The sequence below is a fragment of the Neovison vison genome, chromosome 2 (assembly GCF_020171115.1).
Source record: "Neovison vison isolate M4711 chromosome 2, ASM_NN_V1, whole genome shotgun sequence".
Taxonomy (NCBI): domain Eukaryota; kingdom Metazoa; phylum Chordata; class Mammalia; order Carnivora; family Mustelidae; genus Neogale; species Neogale vison.
The window spans coordinates 206,117,545-206,136,102 of NC_058092.1; the positions used below are offsets into that span (position 1 = coordinate 206,117,545).

The 18,558-nt window shown below is 41.7% G+C and overlaps 1 protein-coding gene across 3 annotated transcripts in view; it reads right to left on the bottom strand.

The window, feature by feature from the left end:
* Window positions 1–18,222, bottom strand: part of IDE (insulin degrading enzyme) — a 114,672-nt gene extending 96,450 nt beyond the window's left edge. The window contains exon 1 of one of the 3 annotated variants that reach the window (XM_044240111.1): window positions 18,076–18,222. In XM_044240111.1, the coding sequence (XP_044096046.1) occupies window positions 18,076–18,173 (98 nt within the window). In that variant the 5' untranslated portion in view covers window positions 18,174–18,222. Of the gene's footprint in view, window positions 1–17,539; window positions 17,728–18,075 lie in introns of those variants that run through there. The other 2 variants (XM_044240108.1, XM_044240109.1) reach the window with 2 other exon arrangements.
* Window positions 18,223–18,558: the final 336 nt, after the last annotated feature.

Genomic DNA, 18,558 nt, shown 5'->3' on the forward strand with positions numbered 1-18,558 from the left:
CAGTAACTCTAGTACTGGTTAGTTACTCAAAGAGAATAATAAAAAGATAAACACATATACACACCCCACACCAAAAAAAGATATAAATAATCCCATGTTCACTGTAGCATTATTTACAATAGCCAAGTTATGGAAACAATCAAAATAGATGAATGGATAAAAGATGATGTATGTATATATATGTGGAATTTAATGAAATATTACTCAACCATAAAAAAGAATGAGATTTTGCCATTTGCAACAACATGGATAGACCCTGATGGTATTATGCTAAGTGAAAATAAGTCAGAGAAAAACATATCATATGATTTCATTTATATGTGGTATCTAAAAACAAACAGCCAGCAGAAACAGACCCATAAATATAGAGAACTGATGACTGCCAGAGGGAAGGCATGTCAGGTGATGGGCAAAATGGGTGAAGGAGAGTGGGGGAAACAGACTTCCAGCTATGGAATGAACAAGTCACGGAGATGAAAGGGAATATAGTCAATGGTATAGCATTGTGTCGTACAGTGACAGACAGTAGCTACACTATGGTTAGCAGAGTATAAGGTATAGACTTGTCCAATCACTGTGTTGTACAACTGAAACTAATGTAACATGGTGGGTCAACCATACCTAAAAACAGATTTGAATAATAAAATGTTAAATTATAACATTATACTCTAGCATACTATTATACTCTGATTCAAAGTCTAAAAATATACATAATAAATTTTAAAACTTCACCTCAAACATTTAAAAAATGTAGAATATACAGCAAAATGACTCTTACACTTACACATGGTTTCACTTATATGAAATGCTTTATTTCTTTATAATGCTAGGAGTAAGCTACTGCTTTACTCCAGAGTTTACTAAATCTAAAGCTCTTCAATTCTATAAAATTAACTACCAGGATTTTAAATGCACTCAATTCCATGTTACTTTAAAACAAACATTTGCTTTACTTATCTGATCATCTGTCTTCCCCACTAGGAGGATGGGGATTTTTGTCTCTTGTTTATTCTTATATCCACAGCACTGAAACTAATGCTGACACATACTAGTTGAACAGTAATTTTTACTTTTGATTTATAATTCATGTAAAAGTAGATCTTGGAATGCCTGGGTGGCTCAGTCAGCTAGGAGTCTGCCTTTGGCTCAGGTCATGATCCCAGAGTCCTGGGATCAAGTCCCACATTGGGATCTCTGCCCAGTGGGGAATCTACTTCTCCCTCTGCTAATCTCTCTCTGTCAAATAAATAAAATCTTTAAAAAAAATCCATTTCTAATTAAACACAAATAAAATGAAAACTATCGCTAAGTGAATAGTAATAAAAGTAATCACAGTGGGATTTCCAAAATGTTAAATAAAAACAATTTTCTGTGAAAACAAAAACAAGACTAGAATCCAGCAGAAGTAAGCCTTTGTAATGAAGAGCTCTTTTCCACCACACTGTCCTTTCCTTTATGTCTGATCCCTTTTCAAACCGCCTTAGCTCCTAAGAATAACTCAGAAACACAAGAAATCTTTAAAACACACTCCTACCCCTAATATCCTTATAATAGGAACAGACACACAATACTGCTTACTAGCTACACTGACAAACTGTGAACAAAAACTAAATCGAGTTTATGACTAGGGCTCTCACTACTTCCAGGAGTCCATGTCTCTGGACGAATTCATCCAACAAACATTAAACTCTTACTATGTGCCAGACACTGTGCGAGGTGCCAGCAATACCACTATAGGGGACCCTTCCTTCTTCAGAGGTTCTGGCTACAAATAGAACTCTAGAGATCCTAAAATAGCCTGTAGAGTTGGGCAAAGAATCACCATGTTAAATGAACTGGAACCCATTCTCCATACTAGACCCTAGGAGCATTCCTTAAAAATCCAAACTTTTTTTTTTTTTTCAGCTGCTGGTATTAACAGCATAGAGAAAAATGTGAGAACTTAGAGCTAGAAGGGTCCCTTCTTCAAATGAGGAAACTGAGGCCCAGAGTTTTAAGGATCACTTACCTTTTTTAAACTCTTTATAAGCAATTGCCCTTTTAAATCAATACCTATCTTAAATAAATCTTTATTCTTCCAATGTTACCCTCTTCACCTATATCTTCACACCCACTTTCTCCAGGCCTTCCCTTCAGAATTATTCTCCTCCACTAGCTTCTTCCTCTTAGCCACCAGTACTAAGGTGGCTTCCATACTTCTGCTCAACCCTGCTCTTTCCAGCTACTACCTATTTTCTCCAACTCAATACCAACATTTTTTCAAAATCACTCTCTAGGGCCCCATGAAACTTGGCTTCTATTCCTTCCCCTTTATTTGAAGGTTACCAATGAAATGGTCTCTGGTCTTTCCCAAGGCCCCAGTCTGCTTAAAACCTCTCTGGCTGGGGGCACCTAGGTGTCTCAGTAATTGGGCATCTGCCTTCGGCTCATGATCTCTAGGTTCTGGGATCGAGCCCCACGTCGGGCTCCTTGCCCAGTGGGGAGTCTGCTTCTCCTTCTCCTCCTCCTCCCCATCCCACCATTGTCCCGCTCCTGCTTCTATTTCTCTCTCAAATCTTTTTTTCTTATGATTTTATTTATGAGAGAGAGGGAGTACAAGCAGGGGGAGCAGGAGGCAGAGGGACAAGGAAGCTCCCCACTGAGCAAGGAGGACCCTGGGATCATGACCTGAGCCAAAGGCAGACACTCAACTGACTGAGCCACCCAGGCACCCCATAAATAAATAAAATCTTAAAAACAAAACAAAACAAACCTCTTTGGCTGGACACTTCTAATCATTCTGCTTCTGATATTATCTTCTGCCTCTCTAACCTCCAACCTCGCCAAGTCTTGACATCCTTAAATGTCAGCATTCCTCAGGGTGTAACTTGGGCCCTCTGTATCTCTACACAGGTATTTCCCAGATACCAACCCATCTCAGTGTCTTCGACTATCATCTCTACACACAACTATCTGATGTAGGAAATCAGCTCAGACCTTTTTGTCAAGGTCCAGCCGTATTTCAAATGCTTCAAACTTTCCATTAGCTACTCAGCAATAGCTCCAGATTCACTATTACCAACTCACCATATACCACGTCTATCCCTTCCAAAGCCTCCTTGTTCTGACTTCCCCATCTCCACTACAGATGCCAAGCTATCTCTAAGGAGGTAAAAAATATAAAGTTCTTGGGTTGCCTGGGTGACTCAGTGGGTTAAGGCCTCTGCCTTCGGCTCAGGTCATGATCCCAGGGTCCTAGGATGGAGCCCCGCATCTCTTCTCAGCAGGGAGCCTGATTCCCCTCCTCTCTCTGCTTCCCTGTCTGCCTACTTGTGATTTCTGTCTGTCAAATAAATAAATAAAATCTTAAAAAAATAAAATAAAATAAAGTTCTTGAGTGAGCCCATTTGAATTCAATTCTGGCTAAGCCACTCACTAGTGTATCCCTGAGCAAGCTGACCTCTTTGAGCCTCATTCTCCTCATCTGAAAAGAAGAAAAGAACCACAATACCTCTCTCAGAGGTAAAAACATAGGGGAAGCTCCAAATATAAGGCAAAACACACAACAGGCATTCAATAAATGTGAGCTACTACATCTTTTATGGTTCACATTAACAGCAACACCAAGAGCCTCACAGCTGAGTCTACTTAGCCTTCACTGCAGCTTAGTCTTGTTCTAGGCTCTGGACCCATTTCCTATCCTTAAACAGTGGAAATTTTAGACACTCCTGTTCAAGACTCATCAACCAGGCTCTGAACTTTAAACTAAATTCTTTCCTTAACTACAATCTGCAAGCTGGATCACCATTTTGGTTCTGAGTATGTAAGGACTGCTCAGTCTTGTCCACTGCCCTGAGGGACCCTGGGTCACCTACCTTCCTGATGGTTAACAGCTAACTACAAGATGGTTAACAGTGTCTACAAGACTGCCCCACCACTGCACCTGACCAACCTGTTCTTGGTATGACTTTAGAACACCAGCCCCCACCTGCCAAGACCAACATCTCACGTAACTGGACTTCTTTCCTCTGCCTGAAGGTGAATCTCAAGAGCCTTCCCTACCCTGGTGGCCCTCCTAGTCGCATCTCATCTCGGCACTCATCTGAAAGTCACTCAGGACCAAGACCTTAGGCCTCTTGGATTCTTCCATCTCCCCCCATACTCAATCAAAGCTGCTGAAATCTTCTTTCACACACACCCTCTGCAGACACTGTTCTTGTTATATACACTTCTCTATCCTTTGTCTCTGCCTGCATTTTAACTGTGCTTCCGAAAAACAGCTAGATTTATCATTAAAAAAAAAAAAAAACAGTTTTCATATGTGACTGTACTGCTCAAAAGGTATCAGAGATTCTCTACTTCCTATAGGTTAAAATCTACTGTCCCTTGATTATATTGTAAATTTTCCTACTTCTGAGATTTTGCTAACACTATTCCTTCTAAAATATCCTCTCTTCCCCTTCTCTGATCATCCAAATTTATTATTTCCTTCAATTTTCCTTTCAATTTTTTATTTGCTCAAACCCTATGCTCTCTGTGAAGCCCTCCCTATCAATCACTGGTAAAAGAGCATTCTGAGCAGAGGGAAACCAGCACAAATAATCTAAGACTGAGTCAAGTAAATAGACCAGTGTGACTAGAATGGGGTGAGAGTGATTACTTTGGAATCAAGATCAGAGAGGTAAGGTGAGGCCAGGTCCCACGGGGCCTTCCTGGCTATTATAAGGATTTTGTCTTTAAATATGAGCAAAATGGGGATCAACCACAAGGTTTTAAGCATTCACTAGCAAAGATATAGGATTTGGATTTCAAAAAGATCATGCTACCTATGGTGAGAAAAGAAAGCTACACAGACAGAGGCAAGTGCAGAAGCAAGGAAACTGATTAAGAGGCTATTACAGTATTTTGGTAAGAGTGTGATTAGAACCAGGGTGGTGGCAGGCAGAAGTGGTCCAAATCTGAATGCATATGCTGACTGATGAAGGATGGTGGGAGGAGCAGGTTTTGAACATGATAAGTTTAAGATATATATTGGTCATCCAAAGAAAATTATAAGTAGGAAGTTTATTACCCAAATATGAAATTCAGGGGAGAGAGGTACATTTGGGAACTATTGGAATATGGATCAGGTGGGTTTCACAAAACATTAGTGATGATAATTGCTCTGTAATTGCTCTGCCTCATATGATAGCCATGAGCTACATGTGACTTGAAATGCAGCTAGGGTGATGGAAAAACTGAATTTTTAATTTTCATTAATTTACATTTAAATAAGCACCTCATGGCTACAGAATGGACAAAGCATATATAAATAATATTTAAAGCAATGTGACTGAATGAGAACCCTACTTGAGTGTAGGCAGAGATGTCCTAAGAGTGGGTACTAGGGCAAGCCAACAACATGGATTATTTGTGATAGGAGAAAAAAAAAAAAAAGGTGAAACAATCCAAATCTCCATCAACAACAGAACAGAAAAATAAGACTGCCATTCAGCAGTGAATGCATATATCTAAATGAGTCCCAAAACAAGGCTAAGTGAAAAAAAAAAGTAACTCAGAGAAGAAAATTTCCATGAAGATCAAAAGCAGAAAAAACTAAAAAGTACACTGTTTAAGAATATATTCACTTCTATTTTTGCTCCTTTTTGCCACCATCCTGGGTGTGTGGCTGACCATTCCTCACCATGTCTTCTCACAAGATTTCAGAATCAAGCGATTTCTGGCCAAGAAACAAAAGCAGAATCATCCCATTTCCCCAGCGGATTCAGATGAAAACTGGTAATAAAATCAGGTACATCGCCAAGAGGAGGCGGTGGAGAAGAACCAAGCTGGATCCATAAGGTATCACACATCATGAGATAACACATGTAATTGGCACACATATTTAAGGGGGATGAAAGTCATGTGTTCCTATCCTATTACTCCTGTAAACATCCTTCCTACCTGGCCAACAGACATGTTTTATCAGGGAAATGATTTTTCTGTCACTACACCTCTACACCAGGAGGTTGGTTAAGTAATAAATATAAGAACTTTCAGCTGGGAAGGGGCGGGGGGGGGTACTTAATCACTTCCTCAAGAAACAGGAAGTCTCAAACGCACAAGCTAATCTTACACCTAAAGACCTAAAGGAGCTGGAAAAAGAACAGCAAATAAAGCCTAAATCCAGCAGCAGAAGAGAATAATAAAGATGAGAGCAGAAATCAACAACATAGAAATCATAATGCAGTAAATCACATCAATGGAACTAGGAATCGGTTCTTTGAAAGTATTAATAAGATTGATAAATCCCTAGCCAGACTTAGAAAAAAAAAAAGAGAAAGGACCCAAACAAATAAAATCATGAATGAAAAAGGAGACATCACAACTAACACCAAAGAAATAAAATTATATGAGATTATTGTGAGCAAGCATATGCCAACAAATTAGGTAATCTGGAAGAAATGCATAAATTCCTAGGAACATATCAATGATCAAAACTGAAACAGGAAACCTAACCAAAGAGGCTAAGAATCTATACTCAGAAAACTATAAAGTACTCATGAAAGAAATTGAGGAAGACACAAAGAAATGGAAAAATGTTCCATGCTCCTGGATTGGAAGAATAAATATTGTGAAAATGTCTATGCTACCTAAAGCAATCTACACATTTAATGCAATTCCTATCAAAGTACCATCCATCTTTTTCAAAGAAATGGAACAAATAATTTTAAAATTTATATGGAACCCAGAAAAGACCTCGAATAGCCAAAGGGATATTGAAAAAGAAAGCCAAAGTTGGTGGCATCACAATTCGGGACTTCAAGCTCTATTACAAAGCTGTCATCATCAAGACAGCATGGTACTGGCACAAAAACAGGCACATAGACCAATGGAACAGAATAGAGAGCCCAGAAATAGACCCTCAACTCTATGGTCAACTAATCTTTGACAAAGCAGGAAAGAATGTCCAATGGAAAAAAGACAGCTCTTTAATAAATGGTGTTGGGAAAATTGGACAGCCACGTGCAGAAAAATGAAATTGGACCATTTCCTTACACCACACACCAAAAATAGACTCAAAATGGATTAAGGACCTCAATGTGAGAAAGGAATCCATCAAAATCCTTGAGGAGAACACAGGCAGCAATCTCTTCGACCTCAGCCGCAGCAACATCTTCCTAGGAACATCGCCAAAGGCAAGGGAAGCAAGGGCGAAAATGAACTTTTGGGATTTCATCAAGATCAAAAGCTTTTGCACAGCAAAGGAAACAGTTAACAAAATCAAAAGACAACTGACAGAATGGGAGAAGATATTTGCAAACGACATATCAGATAAAGGACTAGTGTCCAAAATCTATAAAGAACTTAGCAAACTCAACACCCAAAGAACAAATAATCCAATCAAGAAATGGGCAGAGGACATGAACAGACGTTTCTGCAAAGAAGACATCCAGATGGCCAACAGACACATGAAAAAGTGCTCCATATCACTCGGCATCAGGGAAATACAAAATCAAAACCACAATGAGATATCACCTCACACCAGTCAGAATGGCTAAAATCAACAAGTCAGGAAATGACAGATGCTGGTGAGGATGCGGAGAAAGGGGAACCCTCCTACACTGTTGGTGGGAATGCAAGCTGGTGCAACCACTCTGGAAAACAGCATGGAGGTTCCTCAAAATGTTGAAAATAGAACTGCCCTATGACCCAGCAATTGCACTACTGGGAATTTACCCTAAAGATACAAACGTAGTGATCCTAAAGGGGCACGTGCACCCCAAATGTTTATAGCAGCAATGTCCACAATAGCCAAACTATGGAAAGAACCTAGATGTCCATCAACAGATGAATGGATCAAGAAGATGTGGTATAGGGGCACCTGGGTGGCTCAGTGGGTTAAGGCTTCTGCCTTCGGATCAGGTCATGATCCCGGCGTCCTGGGATCGAGCCCCGCGTCGGGCTCTCTGGTCAGCGGGGAGTCTGCTTCCTCCTATCTCTCTGCCTGCTTCTCTGCCTACTTGTGATGTGTCTGTCAAATAAATAAAAAAATCTTTATTTAAAAAAAAAAAAAAGAAGATGTGGTATATATACACAATGGAATACTATGCAGCCATCAAAAGAAACGAAATCTTGCCATTTGCGACAACATGGATGGAACTAGAGCGTATCATGCTTAGCAAAATAAGTCAAGCGGAGAAAGACAACTATCATATGATCTCCCTGATATGAGGAAGTGGTGATGCAACATGGGGGCTTAAGTGGGTAGGAGAAGAATCCATGAAACAAGATGGGATAGGGGAGGGGACAAACCATAAGTGACTCTTAATCTCACGAAACAAACTGTGGGTTGCTGGGGGGGGGGGGGGGTTGGGAGAAGGGGGGGTAGGGTTATGGACATTGGGGAGGTGTATGTGCTTTTGGGTAAATTGGAAGGGGAGGTGAACCATGAGAGACTATGGACTCTGAAAAACAATCTGAGGGGTTTGAAGTGTCGGGGGGGGTGGGAGGTTGGGGGTACCAGGTGGTGGGTATTATAGAGGGCACGGCCTGCATGGAGCACTGGGTGTGGTGAAAAAATAATGAATACTGTTTTTTTGAAAATAAATAAATTGGAGAAAAAAAATAATAAAAATAATTGCCTCTAAAAAAAAAAGAAAAGAAAAAAACTGAAACAGGAAAAAACAGAAAACCTGAAACCCATAACCAGCAAAGAAATTGAAACAGTAATCAAAAATCTCCCAACAAACAAAAGTCCAGGGTCAGATGGTTTCCCAGGGGAATTCTACTAAACATTTAAAGAAGAATTAACAACTATTCTTCTGGAACTGTTCCCAAAAATGGCAATGGAAGGGAAATTTCCAAGCTCATTCTATGAAGCCAGCATCACCTTGACCCCACACCAGACAAAGACCCCATTAAAAAGGAGAATTACAGACCAATATCCCTGTTGAATATGGATGCAAAAATTCTCACCAAGATATCAGTTAATAGGATCCAACAGTACATTAAAAGATTATTCACCACAAGCAAGGGTGATTTATTCCTTGGCTGCAGGGGTGGTTCAACATCTGCAAATCAATTGGTGTGTTACACCACATTAATAAAAGAAAGGACAAGAACTATATGATCCTCTCAAAGATGCAGAAAAAAGCATATGACAAAATACAGCATCCTTTTTTAAAAAATATTTTATTTATTTATTTGGCAGAAAGAGGGAGATCACAAGTAGGCAGAGAGAGGGGGGAAAGCAGGCTCCCTGCTGAGCACAAAGCCCAACGTGGGGCTAGATCCAAGGACCCTGAGATCATGACCTAAGCCGAAGGCAGAGGCTTAGCCCACTGAGCCACCCAGGTGCCACCTACAGCATCCTTTCTTGATAAGAACTCTTTGCCATGCAGTGATAGAGGAAACGGACCTCAGTATCATAAAAGCCATATATGAAAGACCCACAGCGAGTATCATCCTCAATGAGGAGAAATAAAGCTTTCCCCAAAAGTCAGGAACATGACAAGGATGCCCACTCTTACTACTGTTGTTCATCATGGTACTGGAAGTCCTAGCCTCCACAACCAGACAACAAAAAGAAATAAAAGGCATCCAAATTGGCAAAGAAGTCAAACTTTCACTATTTGTAGACAACATGATACTCTACATTGAAAACCTGAAAGACTCCACCAAAAAATTGCTAGAACTGATACAGGAATTCAGAAAAGTCTCAGGATATAAAATCAATGCACAGAAGTCAGTTGCATTTCTATACACTAACACTGAAGCAGAAGAGAAATCAAGGAATCGATCCCATTTACAATTACACCAAAAACTATAAGATACCTAGGAATAAATCTAACCAAAGAGCTAAAGGATCTATGCCCTGAAAACTACAGAACACTTATGAAAGAAATGGAGGAAGACACAAAGAAATGGAAAAACATTCCATACTCATGGATTGGAAGAAGAAATATTGCTAAAATGTCTATGCTACCCAAAGCAATCTACATATTCAGTGCAATCCCTATCAAAATACTATCCGCATTTTTCACAGAACTGGAACAAATAATCCTAAAATTTGTATGGAACCATAAAAGATACTGAATAGCCTAAGTAACATTGACCAAAAAAAACCCAAAGCTGGAGGCATCACAATTCCAGGGTTCAAGCTGTATTACAAAGCTGTAATCAACAAGACAGTAGGGTACTGGCACAAAACAGACACAGAGGTCAATGGAACAGAATAGAAAATCCAGAAATGGACGTCAACTCTATGGTCAACTAATCTTTGACAAAGCAGGAAAGAAAATCCAGTGGAGAAAAGACAGTTTCTTCAACAAATGGTGCTGGGAAAACTGAACAGCAAGATGCAAAAGAATGAAGCTGGACCACTTTCTTAAACCATACACAAAAATAAATTCAAAATGGATGAAAGACCTAAACATGAGGCAGGAAACCATAAAAATCCTGGAAGAGAACACAGGCAGCAACCTCTCTGACCTTGGCTGCAGCAACTTCTTTCTAGACATGTCTCCAAAGGCAAGGGAAACAAAAAGAAAAATAAACTATTCGGACTTCATCAGGATAAAAAGCTTCAGCACAGCAAAGGAAACAGTTAACAAAACTAAAAGGCAACCTATAGAATGGGAGAAGGTATTTGCAAATGACTTATCAGATAAAGGGCTAGCATCCAGAATCTATAAAGAACTTATCAAGCTCAACACCCAAAAAGCAAAATTCCAGTCAAGAAATGGGAAGACGACATAAGCAGATACTTCTCCAAAGACGACACACAAATGGCCAACAGACAAATGGAAATATGCTCAATATCACCGCCATCAGGGAAATACAAATCAAAACCACAGTGAAGTACCACCTCACACCTGTCAGAAAGGCTAAAATCAACAAGGCAGGAAACGACAGGTGTTGGTGAGGATGCAGAGAAAGGGGAACCCTCTCACACTATTGGTGGGAATTCAAACTAGTGCAGCCATTGTGGAAAACAGTATGGCGGTTCCTCAAAGTTAAAAATAGAGGGACGCCTGGGTGGCTCAGTGGGTTAAGCCTCTGCCTTCGGCTCAGGTCATGATCTCAGGGTCCTGGGATCGAGTCCCACATCGGGCTCTCTGCTCGGTGGGGAGCCTGCTTCTCCCTCTCTATCTGCCTGCCTCTCTGCATACTTCTGATCTCTGTCAAATAAATAATTAAAATCTTAAAAAAAAAAAAAAAAAGAACTACCCTACAATCCAACAATTGCACTACTAGTTATCCATCCAAAGGATACAAACATACCGATTCTAAGGGGCATATGCACCCCCAATGTTTATAGCAATGTCCACAATAGCCAAAATATGGAGAGAGCCCAGATGTCCATCAACAGAAGAATGGACAGAGAAGATGTGGCATATTTATACAATGGAAAATTACTCAGCTATCAAAAAAAATGAAATCTTGCCATGCAAGGACATGGATAGAACTAGTGGGTATTATGCTAAGCAAAATAAGTCAATAAGAGAAAGACAAATATCATAGGACTTTACTCACGTGCAATTTAAGAAATAAAGCAGATGAACATAAGGAAAGGGAAGGAAAAATAAAATAAGATGGAAACAGAGAGGGAAGCAAACCCTAAGAGACTCTTAACTCTAGGAAACAAACTGAGGGTTACTAGAGGGGAGGTGGGTAGGAGGACTGGGTAACTGGGTGATAAGCAATAAGGAGGGCACCTGAGGTAATGAGCACTGGGTGTTATATGCAACTGATGAATCACTAAATCCTACCTCTGATACTAATAATATAGTATATGCTAACTTAATTGAATTTAAATTAAAAATTTAAAAATAAAAAAACTTTCACCTTCATGAAAGAAAAAAATATACTCAGATTGACAAAGTATAAAGAACATCAGGGAATTATTATCCAAATACAGGATAACACCACCTCTCCAGAAGAGGGAGAAGGTTGCAATTGGGGAGGTGAACACAGAGAGCTTTGAAGTTACTGGAAATGTTCTATTTCCTGGGCACCCGGGTGGTTCAGTTGGTTAAGGGTCTGAATTTTGACCTCAATTCAGGTCTTGATCTCAGGGTTGTGAGTTCAAGCCCCCTAGTTAAAAATAAAAATTTTTTTTAATAAATTAATAAAAAGTTTATTTCTTAACCTAAGTGTTTGCTATTCTTCTTTATCCTATATACTCTGCCATGTATGATATTAAGAGTAAAAAAAAAAAATATATATATATATATATATATGAGGGGCCATCAGGGAGGCTCAGTCGGTTAAGCATCTGCCTGGGTCCTGGGATCAAGGCCTGCACTCAGCTCCCTGGGAGCCTGCTTCTGCTTCTCCCTCTCCCACTCCCCCTGCTTTTGCTCCTCCCTCTCCAACTCCCCCTGCTTCTGCTCTCTCTCTGTCAAATAAATAAATAAATAAATAAAACCTTTAAAATATATATATACATATGACATAGTATACAGTTAAATGTCAGATGTATGTTTCAAAATCTCAAATAAATCTTTAAGTTTAGAAAAAGAAAATACAACTGAATGACCTAAATAAGGTCTAAAAAAGAATGACAGATTTAGTCATTTAAAAGAAAAGACAGAGGGCATTTGAGAATTGGGAATGAACAGCTCATGTACAAGAGACCAGAAATTGACTGAGATGACTGAGAAGAGGAAAGTTAGATTGAAAAGTTAGGCTAGGGCCAGCTTATGAGATGCTTAAATGCTGGGTCAAGAAGTTTGGACCTGATCTTTAAATAGTGCAGAACCCAAGACAATGGCATGGGGAAAGTGGTATATTAGAATTAATCAGATGATAAGGATCAACTAGTAGGGAGACAGGAGCCTAGAAAAATCAGTTACGGTGATATATGTACCACTATGTTTATTGCAGCATTGTTTCCAATAGCCAATATACGGAAGCAACTCAAGTGTCCATCCACAGATGAATGGATAAAGAAGGTTTATACATGTATATACATGCAATGGAATATTATTCAGCCATAAAAAAGAATGAAATCTTGCCATAAGCAATAATAGATGTATCTAGAGATTATAATGCTAAGTGAAATAAGCCAGCAAAAGGCAAATACCATATAATTTCACTCATTCGTGGAATTTAAGAAAACAAATGAAGGAAAAAAAGAGACAACCAAAGAAACAGACTCTTAAATATAAAGAACTGGTGGTTGCCAGAGGGGAGGAGGGAGGAGAATGGGTGAAATAGGTGAAGGGGCTTAAAAGTACATTTATCACTATGAGCACTGAGCAATGTATAGAATTATACATTATATATATATATATAATGTATACATTATAGAATGTATAGAATTATTAAGTCACTATAATGTACAGTTGAAACTAATATAACACTATATGTTAATTATACTAGAGTTAAAATATATGTACATACAGAACTTACAGATGTGAGATGTCAGGGAAGATAATCATTGTCTAAACTAGGAGGATAATGGAAGATTAAGTTTACTCCAAAAAACTTCAGGATGAAAGACTCAAGAGTTTGGTTTTCAGAATAGACAGCGAGAGAAAAAGAGATGCAAAGAATACTCCAGTTTTGAAGCTAAACTGAGAAAATGATTAACAGCAATATTTGCAAAACTAGGGAAATCACAGAGAAAACTGGTTTTGAAAAAAGACCATTCATTAATTTATGTAATAAATATGCTAGGCAGAGTGTGATACCTTCCCCTCAGGGAACAGCTTGTGGGTCCCACCTTTTTTTAAAAAAAAAGACAGTTACAATTTTTTCTTAAAGATTTTATTTATTTATTTGACAGACAGAGATCACAAGTAGGCAGAGAGGCAGGGAGAGAGAGAGAGGGGGAAGCAGGCTCCCTGCTGAGCAGAGAGCCGATGCGGGGCTCAATCCCAGGACCCTGGGATCATGACCTGAGCCTAAGGCAGAGCCACCCAGGTGCCCCCAGTTACACATTTTTAATAGACAAAGAGAAACTACATAGTTCTTTGCAGGAAATAAAAGCTTTTGTAGCTTTTAATGCAACAACAATTTCTAAGTCCCACTTTTAAAAGAAAGAGTACTGTACTAATATACTGAGCTGCTTTTCAAAATAAACTGAAAGAGGCAAGAACGCAAAAATGAGGCTGTTCAGTAAAAGATCCTGAGTAAAGGCGTGGAATCACTCTTTAACTGAAAGCTCCTTGAGGACAGAATTTATCACTGACTCTTTGCATCTGCCCCCAGTACACTGTAGTGAATGATCACGACAAAATAGATATTCAAATGATGGCTAAAGGAACAGAGAAGAGTGAGGGTTGACTCAAAAAAAACAAAGTAGGAATGCCCTACCCAAGCCTCCACCCAGCATACCTGGAGGATCTACCCCTGTCACCCTGGCTGAAAGGCAGGCTGATTATCTGGGTACCTCTTTAGGAGATCAAAAATACCAATGGAAAAACAGAAAGGAAATCAATTCTTATGAAAACATACATTGAAATTCTGCTCCCCACACTACTCCCTGGTAAGATTATCCCCAACCCTAACCTTAAAGGCAGCAAGGCAAAATGTAATTTTTTACTTTGTATGGTTTGGACTAATGCTAATTAAAGATACTCAAGGGCATTTTTTCCTTTTAGATCATTAAAAGATATTTTTCGGATTAAAAGTAATTTAAAAGCTTGGGGCACCTGGCTGGCTCAGTAGAGCATGGGACACTTGATCTCAGGGTCAGTAGTTCAAGCCCTACAGTGGGTGTAGAGCTTGCTTACATACATACATACATACATACATAAATAGTGCTTGTACCATTAAAAAAAGTAATTTAAAAACCTGGATCTTAATAGTTACTCCATTTGCCATACCACTGTTACCTACACCCAGAGAACAGAGAAATGCAAAAGAGAGCTGCCTGCAAAGTGAGAAGACCGACGCACAGGTGTTCCAAGTAGCTGCCTGGGACTGGGCTATAACCTCTAGGTTCCCCCAACAGTTCAGATAATTACACACAGCCCCAACTTATCCAATATAGCTAAACAGAGGACAATGAAGGTGATTTTTAAAAGAATAAGTCTTATGAAAATGCTTTAAGAACATCTCGTTCTCAAAAAGTTAGAACAGGAGTGAATGCCTCAACACTGGCCAAAGTAGTATTACAGTTACGAGCTCAGGCTCTGGCTCCAGACAGACATGGGTTAAATCTCAACTCTCCCAGTAAACAGCCCTGTAACCACCTCTGTTACTACATCTCCCTACTTTGGGAAGCCTGGGCGGCTCAGTCAGTTAAGTATCTGCCTTTTGCTCAGGTCATGATCCCAGAGTCCTGGAATTGAGTCCCACATCAGGCTGCCTGCAGCTCCCCCTGCTCACTCACACTCTCTCTAATAAATAAAATCTTAAAATATATATATATGTATGTATGTGTGTATATACACACACACACACACACACACACACACACACACACATACTTTGTACAGTAGTATTACCTTCCTTAACATTTGACTATGGGGTAGCTTCGGATGGTAGCTTTCCTTCCTATAACTATTCCTTGATCCCTTTGATTGGAACTGTATTTTTCCTAATAGCCTCAACCACTAATTTTTAATGTAGAGCTTTCTAGATGGTCAATCTCATTCATTATCTTTGAATCTTCTGAATTTCCTTCTTTGAGAACAACAGTATGTTGAAATGCTAGCTGTTCAACAACCCATGCCCTGAACTTTATCAGTGAAAGTAAAGAGCAATGGGACAAAAGCAGAGAACGCTGGATTGTAGGTAGAACATACAAACCTCTCTGTTGTATAAAACTGGTGCTTTCTTTAAAATCTCAAATTCTGGGATGCCTGGGCGGCTCAGCTGATTAAGCAGCTGCCTTCAGCTCGGGTCATGATCCCAGAGTCCTGGGATCGAGCCCCACATCCAGCTCCCGGCTCAGCGGAGAGCCTACTTCTCCCTCTCCCTCTACCTGGTGCTCTACCTACTTGGTGCTCTCTCTCCCTCTGTCAAATCAACAAAATCTTAAAAAGAAAAATCCCAAATTCTGGGGTTCCTGACTAGCTCAGTTAGTAGAGCATTCGACTCTTGATAACAAGGCTGTGAGTGTGAGCCCTACAACGGGTGCAGCGATTACTTAAAAATAAAATCTTTAATAAAAAATAAATAAAAATAAAATTCCAAATTCTGTACACTGGAGACAATATGGAGCTAAGCACAGCCTATTAGCAACAAATTAAGTACCAAAAAAAATTTTTTTTAATATTTTATTTATTTATTTGACAGATCACAAGTAGGCAGAGAGGCAGGCAGAAAGACAGGAGGAAGCAGGCTCCCTACTGAGCAGAGAGCCTGATGTGGGGCTCCATCCCACGACCCTAGAATCATGACTTGAGCCGAAGGCAGAGGCTTTAACCCAAGCCACCAAGGACCCCCAGTACAAAATAAAATTCTGACCTGAAGGAGGCCCACAAAGGTACCCTGCCCATGCTTACCACTCCCACTTCTTTATCTAAACTCAGGGATCTTTATCCATGTGGTAGTGGATTTTGCATAGAGTGGGGGAAAGGGAAAACAATTTTTTTCATTTGCATTTGGCCTTTTTAGCACCATTATTACTACCATACTAGTTCAGTCAGGAAAGACTAAGTCCCAACCAATTTCTCTGCTTCAGGTCAGCGTTCCACTCCCTTAAAACCTGTGCACAGCCATCAAACTAATTTCCTAAATTACCAGTTTCATTAGATCACTCCCCACCTCAAAAACTCTTAACAGCTCCCAATAATATGCACTGGAAAAACCCAACTAACATTCAAAGCCCAGGCTAGCATTATCCTACTTTTATAGTACACGATTTGTTTCCTCCTAATTCCCCCACCAATTCTCTAAGGCTCCAACTAGACTAATCTGGTCACTGCCCGTCCCCGACCCGAAAACCCTGCGTGCCTGGCCTGGATTACACCCACCACTGTTCATCCTCTTAACCACTTTCTGCTTTTCCTTTAAAGGCCAGCCCAGCCCAGACCCCCTCCCCTATCTATCTCTGCCCTAAATTGTGCTCCCAAAGCACGCACTGGCCATACTACCCATCTTCTGACCCTAGTCAAACACATCCTTTTTAGCTGGCTATACTCTCTTGGCATCCTAACCCGCTCAAATGAAATCAAAGTTCTTGGAAGGCAGACCACATACTTACATAGAGGGTCCATCACGGTGCCCTGCGCTTTCTAGATATTTCTAGATATTACTAAAATCAGAGGAGGGGTTCAAATGACACATCTAAGTAGGGCAAAAGCATACTGCCCATCTCTGCCAAGTCCTCTCTATTCACAGTAAAGGACATTCAGCGTTCGCTACACGCCTCTGTATTTCTAGTATACACTGAGCAGCGAGTAGAGAGAGCACGCCACCGGATGGCAAAAAAAAAAAAAAAAAAAAACCCGCGTTCCCATCCTGGTTTTTGCCACAAGCCCTGCAATTGGTAAATCACAATCTCTCTGGGCCTCGGCTGTCTCAGGTGTAAAACAAGGGAGCTGCTTTGATGGATCCCAAGCTATTCTTCGGTTCCCGAATTCCCCGGGACAGGAAACCCAACACTAGTCTGTCTACTCACTAAGGCGCAGGCAGGCAAACTTTTACGGTTCCCAACGCAGGCATTTCCATATAGTAGTGGAAACTCCGTCCCCATGGAAAAAAGCAGGGCTAAGTGGAGGTTGAGAAGCGGTCTCCCTGGACGCGGATTCCTTTACCCATGGCCACGGGTGGTCGGACTCGCGTTGCCGGCCCCTCACCGGCGGACTCCCAGGAGAGTGGCACGGCAAGGCTCCCGGGAGCCGGCCGGAGTCAGTCCGTCAGCGCCCGCGCCCCCCGCACTTGTGACACACGCCCCGTGACCCTGGGTCACAGTCCGCCCTCACCGGGAGAGGGGCGCCCTCCTCTCCCAGCAAGGCCCCGCGCTCCCGCCCGGCCGGCCGCCCTTCCGGGCCCCAGGGCGGCCTCTGCGCGGGCGTCCGGGCCCCAGGCCGGCGGGACTGGCGGCGTGAGGGGCGGCGGCGGCGGCTTTAAGTGCTGAATCACCACTTTGCAACCCGAGCTCCAAACCACCGTGACCCGCGGGCCCCGAGGGCCTGGGTGCTCCGCTCCGCTTACCCACAGAGGCGCTCCGGGGACAGCAGACGGGCGCCGAGGACAGAGCGGAAGGTGCTGGGCCGCGCGGAGTGCAGCAGCCACGCTAGCCGGTACCGCATACCCCAGCGCAGCCGCCGGGAGCACCGCGGACGCTTCCTTCTTGCGCCGGGAGCCGGCCTTGCCCACTGCGCATGCTCAGTCCGCCGTGCCGCGCCGCCTCCCGGGAGCCGCTGAGCAGCCGGCGCTCCGGGTTTTGCCGGGAACCCGAGAGGGTGGAGGCGGCAGGCGTCCCGAGCCCCAGCCAGCAAGCTGGACGGAGTCTGGCTGGGGAGCGGCGGGAACCCAGCAACCCGGCTTTCCCAGGCTGGGGGTTACCGGCCGGGTCACGCGGGGCGCACATGGGAGGGCGGCGAGATGTACCTGGCTAAGCGCATGGGGGTCGGGGGCAGCAGAGTCTCACGAATACTGTGAGAGCGCAAGGGGCCCTGTTTGCGGAGTCGCCCC